At 49.1% G+C, this 17,037-nt stretch overlaps 1 protein-coding gene across 2 annotated transcripts; it reads right to left on the bottom strand.

Moving 5' to 3' along the window:
• On the bottom strand, positions 1–10,096 carry MPO (myeloperoxidase). Of its 2 annotated transcripts, none has more exons than XM_011375087.2 (14): positions 9,978–10,081; positions 9,781–9,858; positions 9,539–9,632; positions 9,093–9,268; positions 8,783–8,906; positions 8,541–8,670; positions 8,252–8,458; positions 6,947–7,265; positions 5,031–5,191; positions 3,639–3,894; positions 2,998–3,168; positions 1,896–2,133; positions 905–1,135; positions 1–147 (listed from the first exon to the last, which is right to left on the bottom strand). In XM_011375087.2, the coding sequence occupies exons 2-13, from the start codon at positions 9,854–9,856 to the stop codon at positions 928–930; spliced, it is 2,160 nt and encodes a 719-aa protein (XP_011373389.1). In that variant the 5' UTR covers positions 9,857–9,858; positions 9,978–10,081; the 3' UTR covers positions 1–147; positions 905–927. The 2 variants fall into 2 exon arrangements, with proteins under 2 accessions (XP_011373389.1, XP_011373388.1); XM_011375086.2 differs by having other exon boundaries at positions 2–147; positions 9,959–10,096.
• Positions 10,097–17,037: the final 6,941 nt, after the last annotated feature.

Here is a 17,037-nt window from a genome sequence, read left to right as displayed (position 1 = left end):
CCCAGAGTAAGCCTTATGCTGAGGCTCTAGCCCCACTATAGACACAGAGTAAAAATCCCCATCCGTGCTACTTTATTATCATAGATGTCAGGTACAAACAAATGGTACAAAAGGGCTCATGGGCCCCAGTTCCTCTCCAGGCAGCTCCTGTGAATAAGCAAGAGAACAGGATAAGGAAGAAAAAGGGGAGATGTGAACTGAGCCTGGCTTGCCTGGGTCTGTAACTCAATCACCACAAACAACCCAGCTGCTAATGGTCATTCCTCCAGGGGTCACTGGTTCACCTCAGCTAACCAGGATACTGTCAAGGTTGTAAGCACCATGAAGGAAGAAATGGTGTCTGTCTTTCTGTTTTCCATGCCTAGCATATAGTAAGTACTGGCAGATAGTAAGTACTCGATTAATAACTAAAGGATGCAAACAGGCCCTCTAAGGAGTCATGATAGCTATAATAACAGTTATTTCCTTCTTATTTACAAAGGAAACTCAGACATGGTGGGCTGAGTAATGGGTTCAAGGTCACACAGCTGGTAGGGTGCAGAGCCAGGGTTTGAACCCAAGCAGTCTGGCTCCTGAGCTTGTGCTTCTCATCAATCTGCTCTGCTGCCTTCCATATACTTATTACTCACAGAAACAGCAAACACACACTCACATAAACGGCACACATACACAGCACCCAAAACACTACCACGTTCATAGACAACATACACATATGAAACAATTTATATACATTGCTTGTGGACACGCACGTGCACGCACATGCGCACACATGAATGAATGAATGTCGGGTCGTTTGTCTTCCCGGCCAGCACGCATAACAGGGATGTGCTCACATAAGGAAGAGAGATCTGTGGCTCCAATTGGCCAGCCCAGGTAGCCCAAGTATGCCCAGCCTTCACCTCACCTCTGCATCCCCTTATACAGCCTCTAGTCACTTTGTCTCCATGAAGCTAGGTCCAACGCGGGAAGTGTACTACAGTTGACAAAGTCCCGAGGGAATGTGTTGGACATGAAGATGTTGTTCTTAGACACGGTGGTGATTCCTGTATTGTCGCAGATGATGCGAGGCAAAGAGATCTTGGCCAGGGCCTGCTGCTGCTTCATGCTGAACACGTTCTTGTTCTCCCACCAAAACCTGCATGGGAGCACACATGACGTTGGACCTGAGGCTCTCCTGGAATGGGAGGGCATCACCTGGCCGGAGATGCTCCCTGAATGCAAGAGAACCACAGCAGACACCTATCTACAACACAAGAGAGCTCCAGGCCCTCAGGCAGCCAGGGGCTTTCAAACAAGTGGAGCCCCACTCACGGCACAGAGTAAAGCCCAGCTGCCTAGATGCCCCATTCCAAAGGCCTCCAGGGCTCCACTGACACTAGACAGGAAGCTGGACCCACACTCACTCACAAAGCCTGTGCCCTGATCCAGGCTGAACCCATGGAGGTGGACAGAACCTTGGAAGTGGTTTATAACTTGTCCATCCAGAGAGGGACAGCTTTTTCTAATTTTCTCAAAGGCACAATACAGGCTAGGTAAGAACTAGGTATGATAGATGTCAGAAGCATGATGAAGTGACACTAGGAGAAGCAAGGATGACACTGTTCGGTAGTAACTGACAGCACCATGGTCACACCCTGAAACTCAGGGAAGAAGAGTGTCATTTTCTCGGCTTTCTCTCCTTCACAGCCAGGGGTCCAGGTCCCTCTCTGCTGTACCCCCGACAGGTTCAGAGCACAGTAGCGATGACCTTGAGGCTCCCTGGGACACACTGAAAAGTCACAGGTTCCTACCAGGCCTTCACTTCACAGGAAGGAGTGGAGGGCCCCGCAGATCCAGGACAGGCGCACAGCCCACAGCCACAGAGCCGGGCTGGGCGGCTCAGCCTGCCTCCTCACCGGTCGCCATCGCGGAGCTGCCTGAACTGGGTCCCAATGAGACAGGCGAGGAGCCGGCCCACACGGGCATTGGGCTCCAAGGGCTCGGCCACGCCGCCCATCCAGATGTCGATGTTGTCGGGTGTACCGTACTGCTCCATCAGCTTCCTTGCCAGGGCCATGTTCTTCAGCACCGTGCTCAGCTCACCCACCGTTTTGGGCTGCGGGAGTCCACAAAAGCCCCTCCAGGCATTGTACCCTGCATGGGGGGAGGGGAGAGGTGGCTGCAGGTGTATCCCGGAATATCCACCTTCCCAAAACACCAAGACCATACACAGAAGCACGTGAGGGAGGGGAGGACACAGAAGCACGTGAGGGAGGGGAGGACACAGAAGGGCTTCTCTCGGGGCTGTGAACCCTTAGGGAATTCCAAACCCTTGGTTCAGGCCAAGGGGGCAGCTGGGCTGCTCCAGGACCCTCTCTGTCTTTCCCTTGCCCTCCTACTCTAAGGCGAATCTTAAATTGCCATAACTTCTGTCAGGTCCCAAAGTTCTACATTGCCATAACTCCCGACAAGGGGATATTGCATTGTTCCCCTCTGAAGGTCTCAGACCTGTGAGGGCTGAAGTGTGTCTAGGAGACTCAGCCACACCGGCTGTCCCATAAAGCAGGCACAGGCTTTGGGGTTAGGCTAATGCGGTTTCAAATTTCAGCTCTGCCACTGACTTGGCTGAAGAACCTGGACAGGTTTTGAATATCTGCAAACTTCAGTTTCCTCATCAGTAAAAAGGCAAGTGATAATACTCTCTTCCTCTCAGGGTTCATATAAAATGAAGCAAAAAGAAATAATGATGGAGACAGATTTTCAGACTGTGGAGGCTAGGGGGGCATGTTATTATTATGCTGCAAGTTTAAGGGTTACAGCAACGCAAAGGCAACCAGGAAGAGCTGAAAATGAACCAGGTGGGCCCAGGGAAAGGTGGGTACCTGACCTCAGACTGATTCCTAAGAGCAAGGTGTTGGGGTGTGGGGAAGCCTTGGGCAGCTGGGGCCACTGGAGAGGGCAGGCCCTAAGAGTGGGAGGTGTGGTGGGGGTGGGGAGGAGGACACTGCAACTCCTCACCTGGGAGCCCGTGGTCTCGGCTGCGCTGCATGTTTAGAGCAGGCAGATCTAGCCCGATCCTCATGACCTGCTCAAACAACCGCTCCCGGATCTCATCCACCACTATTTGGTTCTGGCGATTCAGTTTGGCAGGGGTGGCCATGAGGCCCCGGAGGATGGGGTCAATGCCACCTGGGGGCAAGAAGAGCAAAGTTGGGGGAAGGCTCTGGCTCAGTGTCAGAGCTCAGATTGGAGTCAGGGACAAGTTAGAGGTGGGGTCGGGGATATTATAGAAGAGGGCTGGGCACATGCAGCTCCTGGTGTCAAGGTGGCCCCAGTGGGGAGGTCCTCGTCAAGGCATCAAGGTCTCAGGGGATTATGCCATTCAGACTTGCAAGGTTGGGGTGCTCCCAGCCCCTGGCCTCCTAAGGTTACTAAAAGTCACAATACACAGGAAGGGGCCAGCTCCTTATGAGCCATCTCCACCCCATTGTTTATGGTTAGATGTAAAAGCAGAGTCAGGTGAACTGAGGCAGGGAAGTCCAATCGGATCGCCAAAGATGGAAAGAGGATTTCTCCTGCCCTAGCTCCCTGTGGCCAAGCCCGCCCTTACCCCACCCTCAGCTGCCAGCCCACTCTCTCCTGGCCTAGGTCCTGCTCACCTTCCAGCACTACCCTCCAGGTGGCAAAAAAGGCCTTGCTGAGTGGAATGTGGGGTTTGGACCTCATGGGCTTGTACTGATTGTCCAGGCGGAACGTGAAGGGTTGGATGAGGGTGTGGCCGTAGCGAAAGGCGTTGGTGAAGACGTTGGAGATGCGAGGATCCACTGACTCATTGTAGCAGCAGTACTTGGGCAGGTACTTCCTCATGCCCTCTGGCCCCAACACCAGGGGCAGGTAGTCCCGGTAAGTGATGATCTAAAGAAAAGTCACTCTGAGTGGCCTCTCCACTGTCTCCACCTGCTGCTGGCTTGGGGGATTCCTCCCATCTGTCTAGGGTCAGGGAACAGCCTCCTAAAGCACTGGATCTGGGTCTAACAGAGTGGCACTGAGTGGCATAAACAGAGCTTACATGACTTTGCCTGCTATGTGAACTTGAGTCAGTTATTAACCTCTCTGAGCCCCAGTTTTTCGAATGTAAATTAAGGGTAATTATGCCAGAGTATTAAATTAGTCATGGTGATAGCTCCCTTGACTTTGAGTTATTAATGCCCCATTTCTCCTACTAACTTATAAGCTCCTTGAGGACAATGGTTATATTTCCTTTCTCTTGGAATTATTAGGAGCCCAGCAAGTAGGCTCCTAGTAGGGTTCAATATATGACTATAGAAGGAGAGGAGGCAAGAAGGAGAAAGGCCACCCTAGATGATTTTCCCCAGTGAAAACAGGAGATATAGAACAGTCTCGCTCTAGAATCTAGGCTCTGGAGTTTCCCAAGAGGCTTAAACGAATCTCACTTAAGTTCTTAGGGCAACTCAAAAACGCCTGCAACCCTCCCTCCCTCCTGAGTCCATGAGTATTAAAAGGGTGGGCACGTGTTTGTGTGTGTGCGCTAGTGTTAATGTCCTCGGGGGAGGAAGGGGGAGCTGGAGCATCAAAGGTTGGGAAGGAGAACCAGGAACACTGTTCAGGTATAAATGAGGAAAAGGAGATTAGGTGAGCTACGATAGAGCCAGAAGAAGAGGTGAGTGGGTAAAGGAGCCGAGAGTGACAATGAGATGAAGGAAAGAAGAGGCATTTCCTGAACAGCTACTAGGCACCAGGTACTTTAGATTTAGCCATTTAACCCTCTCGATTCCATTCCCAATGGACAAGAAAAAAGAAAGGAGAGCAAGCCTGTTAAGAAAGGGATGGAAGGCAAGTAACCCTTGTCAGGCACTTAGTATCTGCCAGGCATCTTCATATATCTTAAATCTTTATAGTATCATGGATGAAGAAACTGAGCCTCATGAGGGTTAACTTGCCCAAGGTCATGCAGCCAGGATGTGGCAGGGGCACGTTTGGATTCAAAGTCTGCCCAACTCATGGCATCACTGATGCTCAGGATTGCCTACCTGGACCATGGCGCCCACGATTTTCCGGGCTTCCTGGTAGAGCCTCTCTCCGTTCCACTGGGGGTTCAAGCGCTTGAGCTGTGCGGCCAGCCGGTTGTGCTCCCTCAGTAAGAGTGTGTGCATGGAGGTGAGCCCAGGCATCTCACTTGAGCGGGTGTCCCCTTGGGGAAGCAAAAGCTACCATCATTCCTAAGATCTCCATCCCAGAAAGGACTTGCTCCACTGAAACTCCAGCCAAAGACTGAAATGCCTCCTATTCAGCCCTCCTTTCCTATCATCTTTCCACACCATGTTCAGTTTCTACCTCCCCTGCCTCAATGCCCTGGTCCACCAAATAGCTTCTGTTTAGCTGGTTGGAGATGTTCATTTGATAGGCATCAAATCTGACCCATGTCTTGCCACCTTCCAATACCTGAGACTGGGAGCTCCTTGAGAGCAAGGCTTGCTGTCTTTTGCCTTTTTGTATCTGACCCTCTCACCCAACACACACATAGACATATGGAGTTTAACACAGTGCTTGGTACAAAGTGGGAGATCTATGAACACTGCTCCATTGACCTATTCTCTTGATTCAAGGAAGGCCAAAAAGTAGCATGCATGTTAGCACTCCCCGCTTCCCTGCCCACATCAAACACAGCTAATGAACACAGCACTCTCTCCTGCTAAAATTGGATGCAACCCCAGAATCTTTCTCAACACAGGACTCTGGAAAGCCGCTCAAGACTGATCAGAGTTGCCATCCCCACCCTTACTACATACTAATTGTGCAGCCTGCTCAGGGAAGGGGGCTAGGGCACAGGGTGTTTGAAGTCCATACCTGAGACTATTCAAAAGAGCTCAGTTAGACCCCTGATCCTTCCAGTCCTTCTCCAAACCTCCTCTGGGAGGGCCTGAGAGCCACTTCAGCAGGACAGCAGGCTCAGTCCTCACCAGCTCTAGCGTCCGGTGGGAAGGAAATTCTGAGAGAGCGCCTTTTCCATCCCATGAGCTGCCAGAGGCCGTGATGATCCAGGCCTGGGACATGTAGCTTGCCAACACCAGGCCGGAGGCAGCTATGACTGGCTGAGGAGTGCTGCCCTCACTAGCCTGGGAAAGTCCACACTGGTGCTGACCTTGATTCTCCTCCCCAGGGCTCAGCCCCCAGAAGCCACCCAAAGAAGAGGTTGGGAGGTCAGAGGGAAGGGCCTCAGGCCCACTGTTGGGTTTACCTTAAAACACACTGGCAAATTTCTGGGCCCAGGCCCCCTCACTGCCCCAGTGCTCTCCCCAGGGCTGCCAGCTATTTAAATTTAAAATCCCACCCTCTCTTATTACAAGGAATCAGGGTGGGCAGGAGCAGCACTGTCCAACAGAACTTTCTGGACTGAAAATGTTCCATATCTGCACTGCCCCATATGGGAGTCACTAGTCTGTGAGGCTCTTGTCCGTGAAATGTGGCTAGTGCAGTGGAGAAACTGAATTATTAATGTAAGTTAATTTAAATTAACTTAAATTTAAATGAAAACGGCTACATGTGGCCAGTGGCTACTGTATTGAACAATGTGGTTCTAAAGGACGAGGGCGCCAGGTTGCTCTCTGTCCCTTTAGTTCCCTGCCCCTGGGGGACTAAATTCTCCTCTCTGTCAAAGTCCAGGGGGAAAGAGGGAGACAGAGAAGGGGATGGACAGAGGCTCCTCAACCAGTCCTGAGTCTTCTTCCTAGGTTTGGGTTTTGTTTTTGTTGCTTCCCCCACCCCCCACCCCAACCACCCCATTTCTGGCTCCATCCGACTTGTCTCCAAAGCAACTGAATTAACATCATAAAGTTGGTGAGGACAGAGACTCTAAATGCAAACCCACTAGCTGCTTACAAATAGGCTTGCTGTGGCTCCAGCAGGGGGCGCCCTGTGCCACCCCAGGTGTCCACCCAAGTCTGACCTGCCAGGAAGCAGGGGATGCGCACGGAGCGGTTGGTGAGGAGGCAGGGGTCGTCGTGCAGGTTGTCGAAGGGCAGCAGGGCCCGGCCGTTGTCCTTGAAGCGGTTGTTGACGGCCAACAGGCCAAGCTGGTTGGTCCTGTTGCGCAGCTTCATGGCCACGGGGTCCTCGCTGCCGTACACCATGCTGGCATCCACGAAGGAGGTGAGCGCATTGATCTGGTTTCGGATGGTGATGTTGCTCTCCGTGCAGGCAGGGCAGGAGCGGAAGAAGGGGATGCAGTCCTGCTGGTTCTTGATGCGGGGGTCATTGGGTGGGATCTGCGGCACAGAGAGAGACCGAGCTCGCTCACCAAGGGCAGGAACATAGGGCAGGAGTGACTCTCCCCTGGCTATACTCCTGAAGGCCTTGATCCCACTCGGAAGCAGCCTAGAGTCCAGGACCGAAGAGGGAGACTGACACACCAAAACAGGAGCCCCTCAGGACTTCTGGCCTCCTCAGCCTACAGGCAGGTCTCTCAAGGCCCACAAAGGATCACTGCCTCAGCTTCCCCCAGCTGAGCGCCTCTGAGCTCCAGGGGCGATAACTAGAATGCTGGTCTGGGGAATGTGGGGTCCCTTGGAGGTGAACCTGCTAGTCCTCTGACCCTCCCCCTAAACCTCCCATCTCTCACTACTTTTCTCCTCTGTGTCTACTCCTCTCTCTCTGTTCTTTGTAAGTAATGTCTGCAATCACTTGGCCTCGCTTCCTTCTCCTTTCCTGTTCCCATCTTGCTCTCCTCCCTGTCCCTTTCCTGTCTCTCACTCTAGTCCCTGCCTTTTTCTCTGATGCTCCATTTTTTTCCCCCTCTCCCTATTCCGCATGTGCCTACCATCCAGTTCCCCCTCAGCCTTGCTCCAGCCCCACGACCTAGGCTCTGTGTAACGTGAGATATGGGGAAGGAGCCCCTTTGTGGAGTGGAAAGAGAATTGAGCTTTTTTTTTTTTTTTTACATAATTATTTACGGTATTGTAACTCCATGAGAGCGGGGGCTGTGACCGAATTATTTACTGAGGTATTGACATAATAGGTGCTCAGTAAACACTGTCCTAATTAAGACCCTCTTTGCTTTTCACCTAAGCCAGGATGTCTTTAACTTCAGTAGCTGGGGGACAGTGGGAAGGTTCTCAACCTGGGGTGGGGGTGGGGCCAGCCTTACTCAGGAGCTGGAGAAGGAAACTTGGGCACAGTGGGCAGTGGCCACCTCCAGGAATGATGCCCACTCTCCCCACCCAGTAGGCCGTGGCTAGGAGGGAGAAGGGAGCACCTTGAGTGGGAAGCAGGGCGGCTGCTGCAGGCAGCTGATCTCACAGTTGAGGCCACTGACAAAGGCAGCCCGGGCTGCTGGCTCTGGGGTAAAGTCAAGGTCGTGGTCAATCAGCTGGCCCCACTGCATGAACAGGAGTGAGCGCTCCTTATCCGGGGTCAGCTGCTCCGTGGGGAAGCGCACGATGGCATTGGAGACGGCTCGAGCCTGCGGGACACAGAGCATCAGGGGCTGCCTGGGGCCACGCCACATCGGCCTGGCCTCACTCCCTCTGAGGGCCAGTGCTCACCAAGGGCACCCGGAAGCCGTTGCGCTTGACCCCAGGCGTCCAGCCGTAGGGCAGTGAGAAGCCGTCCTCATATTCGGCTGGCAGCCAGCGCACAAAGGCGCGGTTGGAGGCCCCCAGGGTGGGCCTGCGTCTGCAGAGCGAGGACAAGGAGCCGTCATGCAGTGGTGCCGAAGGCCTGCTGGGGGCCAGGATGCCATCCTGAGCTGCCCGCATGCCACAGGGCCATCCCCCACTGGCCACACCTGTTGTTGCACTGCCCAGTGATGGTACGGTACTTGTCGTTCTCCGGGCACGTCACCCCCACATTCTGGTAGGCACAGCCGCTTGATTTTGAGAGCAGATTCAGCTGGGCAGGTGTCAGCACATCTGTGGGCCAGGGAGGAAGAGGAATGTGGGAGCTGAAACCCTCCACTTCCTATCTTAGGCTGGGGAGCCTTGGTTGATGGGGGACATAGAAGGTGGCGCAATGTCCCTGAGACTCCCTGGAAGAAGTTGAGGGGGAGGGCCACTGGGAAGTGGTGGGGTCCCTTGGAGGGGTAGGGGCAACAGTACCAGTGACATTGAAGGGCCCTGACAACAAGGGCCTCAGCTTCCCCTCCAGCAGGTTTAGGGCCACATGCAAATAGTCAGCAGCCCTCACAGCTGTCCTGGTGGCTGCCACTGGCTGCTTGAAGTAGGACAGGAGTTCCATGGGGCTGGCTGAGCCACTGCGAAGCCGCTGCTTGATGCTGCTTGGAGAAGGGAGGAGTGAGGACCAGAGAAAGTGTGCAGAGTCACCTCGCAGAGCCCCAGCCCAGAGATGGACATGCAGGACAGTGTAGATAGACTCCAGACAGAGGCAAGGCCATGGGAGGGACGGTTTGGAAGATGTTCTTACACCCAAAGACACAAAGGCTGACAGACAGAGGCCTCACACCCCCACAAATTCCCCATGCCTGTTTCTTTTCCGAAAGGCCTGGGCAGCCTTGCCCAGAGCTGAGAAGTGCCCAGCACGTCACCTTTCCCGCCGCTCCTTGTAGGCTTTGTCCACTAGCCGCTTGGCCTCCTCCATGCAGGTCAGCACCACCGAGGTCTCTATCACCCCCTGGACAGCTGCCCAGAATAGGGATCACAAAGTCAGGAATGTGCCCAAAGCCCACCATGAGACCCCAGAGCCAGGGTGGCGTGCTCTGAGAAGGGGATCCTTGGAACTCAGAACCACCCCGAACACACCACCTTTCCCTTCCTTCAGAACTGTTACCTGGAGCAGCACCCTCAGATGGCCAGGGCATAGCCAAAATGGCCAGGACTCCTGCTAGGACCAGGAGCAGCTTCATCTCTGCAACAAGACCCCAAGCCCAGTAAGTGTGCAAAGCCCACAGTGCACCTGGGAGAAGAGAGCCCCACCATTCCTCTCCTCCCGGGACCCTCACTCGCACCTTCGTGCCCCAGTCCCACCTCAATGGGCCCTGCCTACAGATGGAGTCCAGACCTCCTTGAAAGAGGGGTTCACAATGTCCCTCCTTGGCTAGCTTCAGTCCCTCAACCCCCTAAGAACCTCAGTTTATAAGCTCACCTAGCAATGGCAACACCTCTCAGCTGAATCTAGGCTTTTATGTCTTCCAAGCTGGGAGAGGGGCGGGGCAGATGAGCCCCGCCCCTGGAGACTGAACTCTCTCTCCTTCCCCACTAGGATCGGGGTGCACAGAGAGAGGGGCAGGAAAGGGGGGACTGGAACTGTCCCCAGCCTTTGAACTTAATACCCCCACCCCAGGGTTTCTCTCCCCATTGTATACCCAGACCAGTGCTGTCCCAAAGGAGTACAGACAACTAACCCCTCTCCAAAATTCTGGTTAAACCGAGTATCCAGGGTTCCTTTGAAAAGGACAAAAGTCAGAAACCAACAGCTTAAGCAATTATGGGAAATAGAGTGACCCCAGAGGAAGAGAGAAAGTAAAGGGGAGACCGAGAGTGACGATGATCCGATCAGCCTCAGGGGCATGTCCCCCACCCCAGGCAGTAACCTGGCTCCTGCGGCGAACCCTGGTGGGCAGCCCCCATTCTTGGTGAGGGCTAAAGGGACAGGAAATCTGTCTAGAGACCGTTGGGTTTCACAGGAAAGAGGATCCTGGGGGCTATGGGCTCAGGACCAAGGTAACTTCCTCCATCCCTCTCTTCCTCCCCTTTCTTCTTGGCTTTGGTAGGGGGCCATTTTCAACACCCCCACCATCTGCTCCCAGATTTCAGGAACCAGGAGAGAGCAGAGCTCATTGTGGTTAGTGGTCAGTTGGATGATGCAGCCCAAGGCCTCTCTAAGACAAGATCAGTGCAGTTAGGAGGACTGGGGTTCAACTTTAGGCTCATTCTTAAGTAGAATAGGGGGAAGTTTCTACCTTGAAGAAAGCTGGCAAGGGGGCTGCCATTCTCAAGCAGGAAAAGTACCCTACGGCCGATGACTGTGTTTGTCCACCTCCCTGGGATCTCATCAGGCTCGGCACGTGCCAATTACAGTTCCCATGTCCTCTTTGGTCTAGCCACACCTCTGACTCCAGCCACTTTTCTGCCCTCACTCTTGTCTTCTATGCCCAGACCACATCTTCTCAGTCAGGGAACAGGGGACAGCAACACTCATAGAACACCCTTCCTGTGGACCCAGAGATCCTGTCACGCGGGATCTCCACTCCTGGGAAGCGGAGCCCAGGGGTCCACGAGAGAGGGGCCATCGCTCCAGACTTGCTCTGCCAGTGACTGGCTAGATGTGAACTTGAACGAGTGGCTCTTTGTGAATCCGCTTCTAGAATTTTATAGGCTTTTGAAAATAATTGTTTAATCCTGTAAGTAATATATTTCCATTCACGAAAAGTTAGAGAACACAAGCGAAAACAAAAATAAATCAAAATTACTTATAATCAAGTGAGGTTATGGGTAATTGTTTTTCCTTTCCATGTTTGTCATTGTTTTTCACTAAAAAAGAAACAGAAAGGAAAATAATTTCCCATGATCCCACCATTCACCAATAACCTCATTTAATAATTTGATATCCTATGTATGGATATGAAATGTATTTTAAACAGTAATAAGAACATACTTTAGATATTGTTTGACAACATACTTTCGGTACTTAATAATTTAGCCTGGAGATCTATGTCGATAAATATAGATTTACTTCATTTCGATGTCTGAATAATATTTTGTAAGAAGTACTATTATTTATTCATTAATCCTCTCTTGTTAGATACTTGGGTTGTTTCCTATTTTCACTATTATAAGTCCTAGGATAAACATCCATAGAGTTAAATGTCCAGTCACATCTTTAATTATATATCCTTAGGCAAGAAGTCTTAGAAATAAAATTGCTGCATATTTGAGTTTCCACATTTTTGAGGCTTTTTATAAAAAAAAAAAAAACAACTGTCAAATGCACCTCACAGCCCATTAGCCGTGCATGGGAGCACCTGAACCCCATCAGCCTCATCAACTCTGACAGTTAGTGTCCTTTAACTCTTTTAGGGGAATCATCGAGACTCAAGAGGGAAAAAGCATTTAATGCAAGCCCCTCATAGCACGGATGAGAAAGACGGAGCCCAGCGGAAGAAATTACTTTGCCAAGGGCATCGGAGTGGCACAGTTCAGAGTAATCTAGCTGTCAGGCCTCTTGACTTCTACACCAGCGCTCTACTCAATGGCCTCTGCGTGCTCATTCCTGACCTTTAACTTGGGCGTTTATCCAACAGATTGTTTATTGAGCCCTTGCACGTGCCAGGCAAGTACTGAGCTGGCCACTGGGTTTACTCCACTGAGCAAAGTGTAGGGCATCAGAGGCCTGCCTCGCTTTCGCACGATCGGTGATGAGGCAATGAATGTTTGAAAAACTGAAATCTTTTCAAAGATTGTTGTGAAAATGCTCTTCACTTTATACCTACTTGGCGATGGGAGATTTCTCAAGATGTATAATCCCAAACCACCCCGCCTTTGGCTCAGGGCTGGGGCTATGGGCCTGCATTTGTGTGTAGAGACTTGAGATGCTCCGTGACTTTATGATGTTTCCAGTCAATTAATGACCCAACCAGGATCACTACGTGGCTGCCCAGTGTATACCGCCGTTGATGATCCCTCATCTAGGCCTTATTTGCTTGGCGTAGGTGTATTTGAGGCTCAAGGAGCGCACAGGAGAATGCAGAAAGGCAAACCAGTAGCACCTCAAGAGCTTCATAAAAGGCTCTTTAGGAGCACCAAAGAGTGGCACTTGGACCAACTGGAAAGACCTTAGAAGGCTTTCTCGAGGAATTGGTTCTTGAGGCTATCTTGAAGAGTATTTAGAATTTGACCAAGTGGACACGGGGAGGAAGAGCAACTTGGCCCCAAAGAATGACACAGCAAAGGCCCTGACACAAGTGGGCTTCATTCAGACTGTTTCCCCATTGGGCAAGGTAAGGCAGGCAGAGGCCTGAGACCCAACACTCTGTGACCTGCTGGGAAGTGCTTGTCCTGAAGGCTCCAGGGAGCCATAAAGGCTGTGCAGTGCATGGTCAGAGTTATACTTTAGAAAGCTGATTCAGGCAGTGGAGTGGAGGGTGGAGCTGCGGGGGAGGGAGGCCCAGTGGCCGAGCACTGGGCAGGAGGCATCATAGTGATTCATGGGCATCAAGAGGCCTGATTCGCTTTCTTATGATCAGCGATGAGGCAATGAATGTTTGAAAAACTGAAATGTTTTCAAAGATTGATGTGAAAATGCCCTTTGCTTTATACCCACTTGGCAGTGGGAGATTTCTCAAGATATATAATCCTGAACCACCCTGCCTTTGGCTCACAGGTGGGGCTGTGGGCCTGCATTTGTGTAGAGATTTGAGATGTTCCATGATTATATGATGTTTCCAATCAATTAATGACCTAACCAGGATCACCACATGGCTGCCCAGTGTATACCGCTGTTGATGATCCCTCATCTAGGCCCTATTTGTCTGGCCCAGGTGTATTTGAGCCTCAAAAGGCTTCTCAACATGCAGAGTAACCAGAAGGAGAATACGCCTGCCTGAAGAAATATTCCAAACAAGCCTTGTTCCATAAATTACCCCCTAGTTTCCAATCCTGGGGGGTGTCCTCTGGAGGGCACTGCTGGAACCGCTACATCTCAAGACTATAGTTCTCTGAAGATGTTCCCCATCTTCCTCCCCACAAACATCCACACCTCTAGAGTGAAGTCCAACTGCCTGTGGGATAACGGGCCCTCTCTGCTGCTGCTTGCAAAACGGCTTGTTCTTTCTTAATGCTGTTCGGAGAACAATTCAGTTGGGATTACAGCCAGATTTCCTGTGTGTGCGTGTGGTTGGACAGGAGGAGGCCATGGAAGCTGGGGAGAAGGTGAGAGGCAATGACTCCAGCTACACCCAGCCCGAAGGCCTTGTTTTCTACATAAAATTTTAAAAATTAATTTTGAATTATCCAGGTCATCCCTGGAGACATTTTGAATAAAATTTAAAATATCGCAGATCAGGTGGAGGCTCTCTTTAGATCGGGTTACGGCACCACCCCAGTTCCAGTCCTCCTCCTCCACTCCGTAGACATAAACGCTGTGGTCACTTTTGTGATTGTCTTTCCAAACCTTTTACTTTACATCCATTCATATATGTGGGTCTATGGGAAATATTCTTCTCCCTTTATTTTTCGCTAAATGATGCCACATTATGCATATACTGTTTGGCAATATGCTTCCTGTGTTTGGTTTTGTCCATTTTCCTATTGGATTGTCATTTTTTTACTGATTTGTAAAAGCTGTTATATATTGTGGATAAATACTAATCTGTCAGCTGTTATGTATTTTGTTAATATTTTTTTCCAGACTGTCACTTTTCATTTATGTTTTTTGTGGGGTCTTAGTTTTGACGTGGTAAAATTTATCAGCCTTTTCCTCTGTGGATTTTCTTTTTCAGACTTGTTTAAGAGGATCTCTCCTTTTTCAAAATTATAAACATATTTTCCCATATACTTGTCTTATAGCTTAATACTTTGATTCCATATGTACATCGCTAAACCGCCTAGAATTGTTATGTATGAATAGTAAAGGGTAGGGAGCTATCTTCAATTTTTTTCCATACAGATAACCAGTTGTCCCAGTGCCTCTAACTGAATAATCTGTCATTTCTCCATTGAATGGAGATACTACTTTTATCACTTACCATAAATGTGTGTGTATTTCTAGATTATTGTATTCTACTAATCTACCAGTCTCTTTATCGATTCCTATGTCAATACCTCATCATTACAATTGCCCTAACTTTCTAATATGTTTCGATTTCTGGTAGGATAAATTCTCCTTCCTCATTCATCTTTTTCAAAAGAATCTTCAATATTCTAACACATTTTTCTTATGAATTTTTGAATATCTAGTTCCATGAGAAATCCTACTGACACTTTTATTGATATTGTATTCAATTTATGCATAAATTTGGTGACATTTGACATCTTTATGATAGTAAATCTTCCCATCTATTCAACATATATTTGCTGGGCACCCATGTGCCAGCTCTGTTCGGGATACTGGGGATACAGCAATTAACAAATTACTTGCTCTCGTAGAGTTTACTTTCTTGAGGATATCGTCTTACTTATATAAGTCTACTTTTATATTCTTCACTGAAATGTTATTGTTTTACCTTCATGTTCGTGTGTTTCTAAGTACTTCCTTATTGAGAAACATATAAACTTGGTCATTAACTTTCTCCATGGAACTTGTAAACTCTATAAGTATTTTCTTTCCTTTAAAAGCATTCAAGGTAAGTGTTTTTAAAGATAAAAAATTTTTTAGTATGCTTCTTTTAGTTCTCTTTAGCAAGTAGATTCATAGACCTGAAAAGCACTGGACATTTTTAACCCACTGTTCCAGAAAGGTCTCACTCTCTATTTAATGAATAAGACAAAAGGTTTTTAAGAGGAAATATTTAAGCTTTTGTTAGTTTCAAATCATAGTTTGAAAATTTGTGTAGGGTAGTATTGTAAAGGTAAAGACAAGTTAAATTACATGATTGTACAAGTGTTTAATGGTTATTCAGTTAACCCTCCCCCTTATACCTGTGGCTACTGGTAGAGGGTTCATGAGACAAAGTTCTACAAAAAAACACTAAAAGTAACAAGTGCGAAACTCAAAGAACTCGACAGCATCTTTACCCATCAGATTAGTTAATATTTAAAGAGACTGATAAAGCCAGCGCCAGTCAGCATGTGAAAAAATGAATGTAAATTGGCCCTGCGCCACGGGATGGCGATTTGGCAATGTCCGTCAAAATCCAAATGTACATGTGCTCTGACTCAGCAGTTCTACTTTCAGGAAGAAATTATCCTTCAGATGCATTCTTAGGAAAGCATAAAGCTATCTGCACCAGGGTGTTTATTTCAACCTCATTTGCAACAACCAATAGACCAGAAACAAGCCAAATGTCCATCGATAAATTTTTGCCACATTGTGGTACATCTACATGACTGTGTTTTATGCTGCCTTTAGAACTAATGAGGGAGGTCTATATGTAACAATATAAAAAAGATACGCTGCCAAAATAAAAGAACTAGTTACAAAACATTATATGCAGCATGATGCAATTCATGCAAAACACATAGACACACATACATGCTACACACATGCACACGCATAATTAAATGTACATAGAAAATTCTGGAAGCAGGCACAGAAGCCTATTAACAGTGGTTACCTTTGGAGAATGGAACTAAAAGGGCTGAGGAGGAGGAAACTTCTGCTATAAAACCCATGCCCCTCTGTCTGATAGTTTTACAAGGACAATATAATAATTTTATCACAAAACAACTAGTACTCTCTCCCTTCACCTCAATCCCCCAAAGTAGCAAACTTTGATTTGTTTTGCATAATTGGTGGTGTAGGGTTGCTTTTACTTCAGTTTCAAACACTACCAAAGATTGAAAGGATAGATAGCATTGGCATACATGGCGTTTTAGAGCGTTTCCTCTGTTGGACGCTTCGGTTCTATGACTGATAATTTGGTTAAGGATAGAATTCGAATTCAAATTTCTTTCTCGTCAGCACTTGGGAAGATATTCTATTATCTTACACATTTAGTATTGCAGTTAAGTTCTCTGTTACAAGTAGACTTCCGGTTCTTGAAATATGGATATTAACCTGTTTCAGACAAAGCAGTATTAACATGAGTTCCAGGATCCATCAGCCAAACCTGCCTGTAGAGATATCACACAAGTGAGGCACAGAAGTGAAATTGTTGGAGAGCAGAAAATTAAAAGGACTGTATGAGCAACCCTCAGGGAGACAGAAGAAGCCTGGGACCTTGAGAGGGGAAAATGGACTAGAGGGGAGGAGAGCAGGACCAGATGTCTCCAGCAGGGGATGGGCTAGGCAGAGCTTTCCAGCCGTGCCCTCTTCTATGCACCAAGTTGCCCTCATCAGATCAGTGCCTGTCCTGTAGCAACTGCAAGGCAGGAAAAGCGCCCCTCAAGGCCAGCAGATGTTTGTAGGAGGGGAATTACACAGCGGTGC

Source organism: Pteropus vampyrus, unplaced genomic scaffold (genome assembly GCF_000151845.1).
Source record: "Pteropus vampyrus isolate Shadow unplaced genomic scaffold, Pvam_2.0 Scaffold261, whole genome shotgun sequence".
In the NCBI taxonomy this organism is placed as follows: Eukaryota; Metazoa; Chordata; class Mammalia; order Chiroptera; family Pteropodidae; genus Pteropus; species Pteropus vampyrus.
This window is presented reverse-complemented; position numbering and strand designations above follow the sequence as displayed.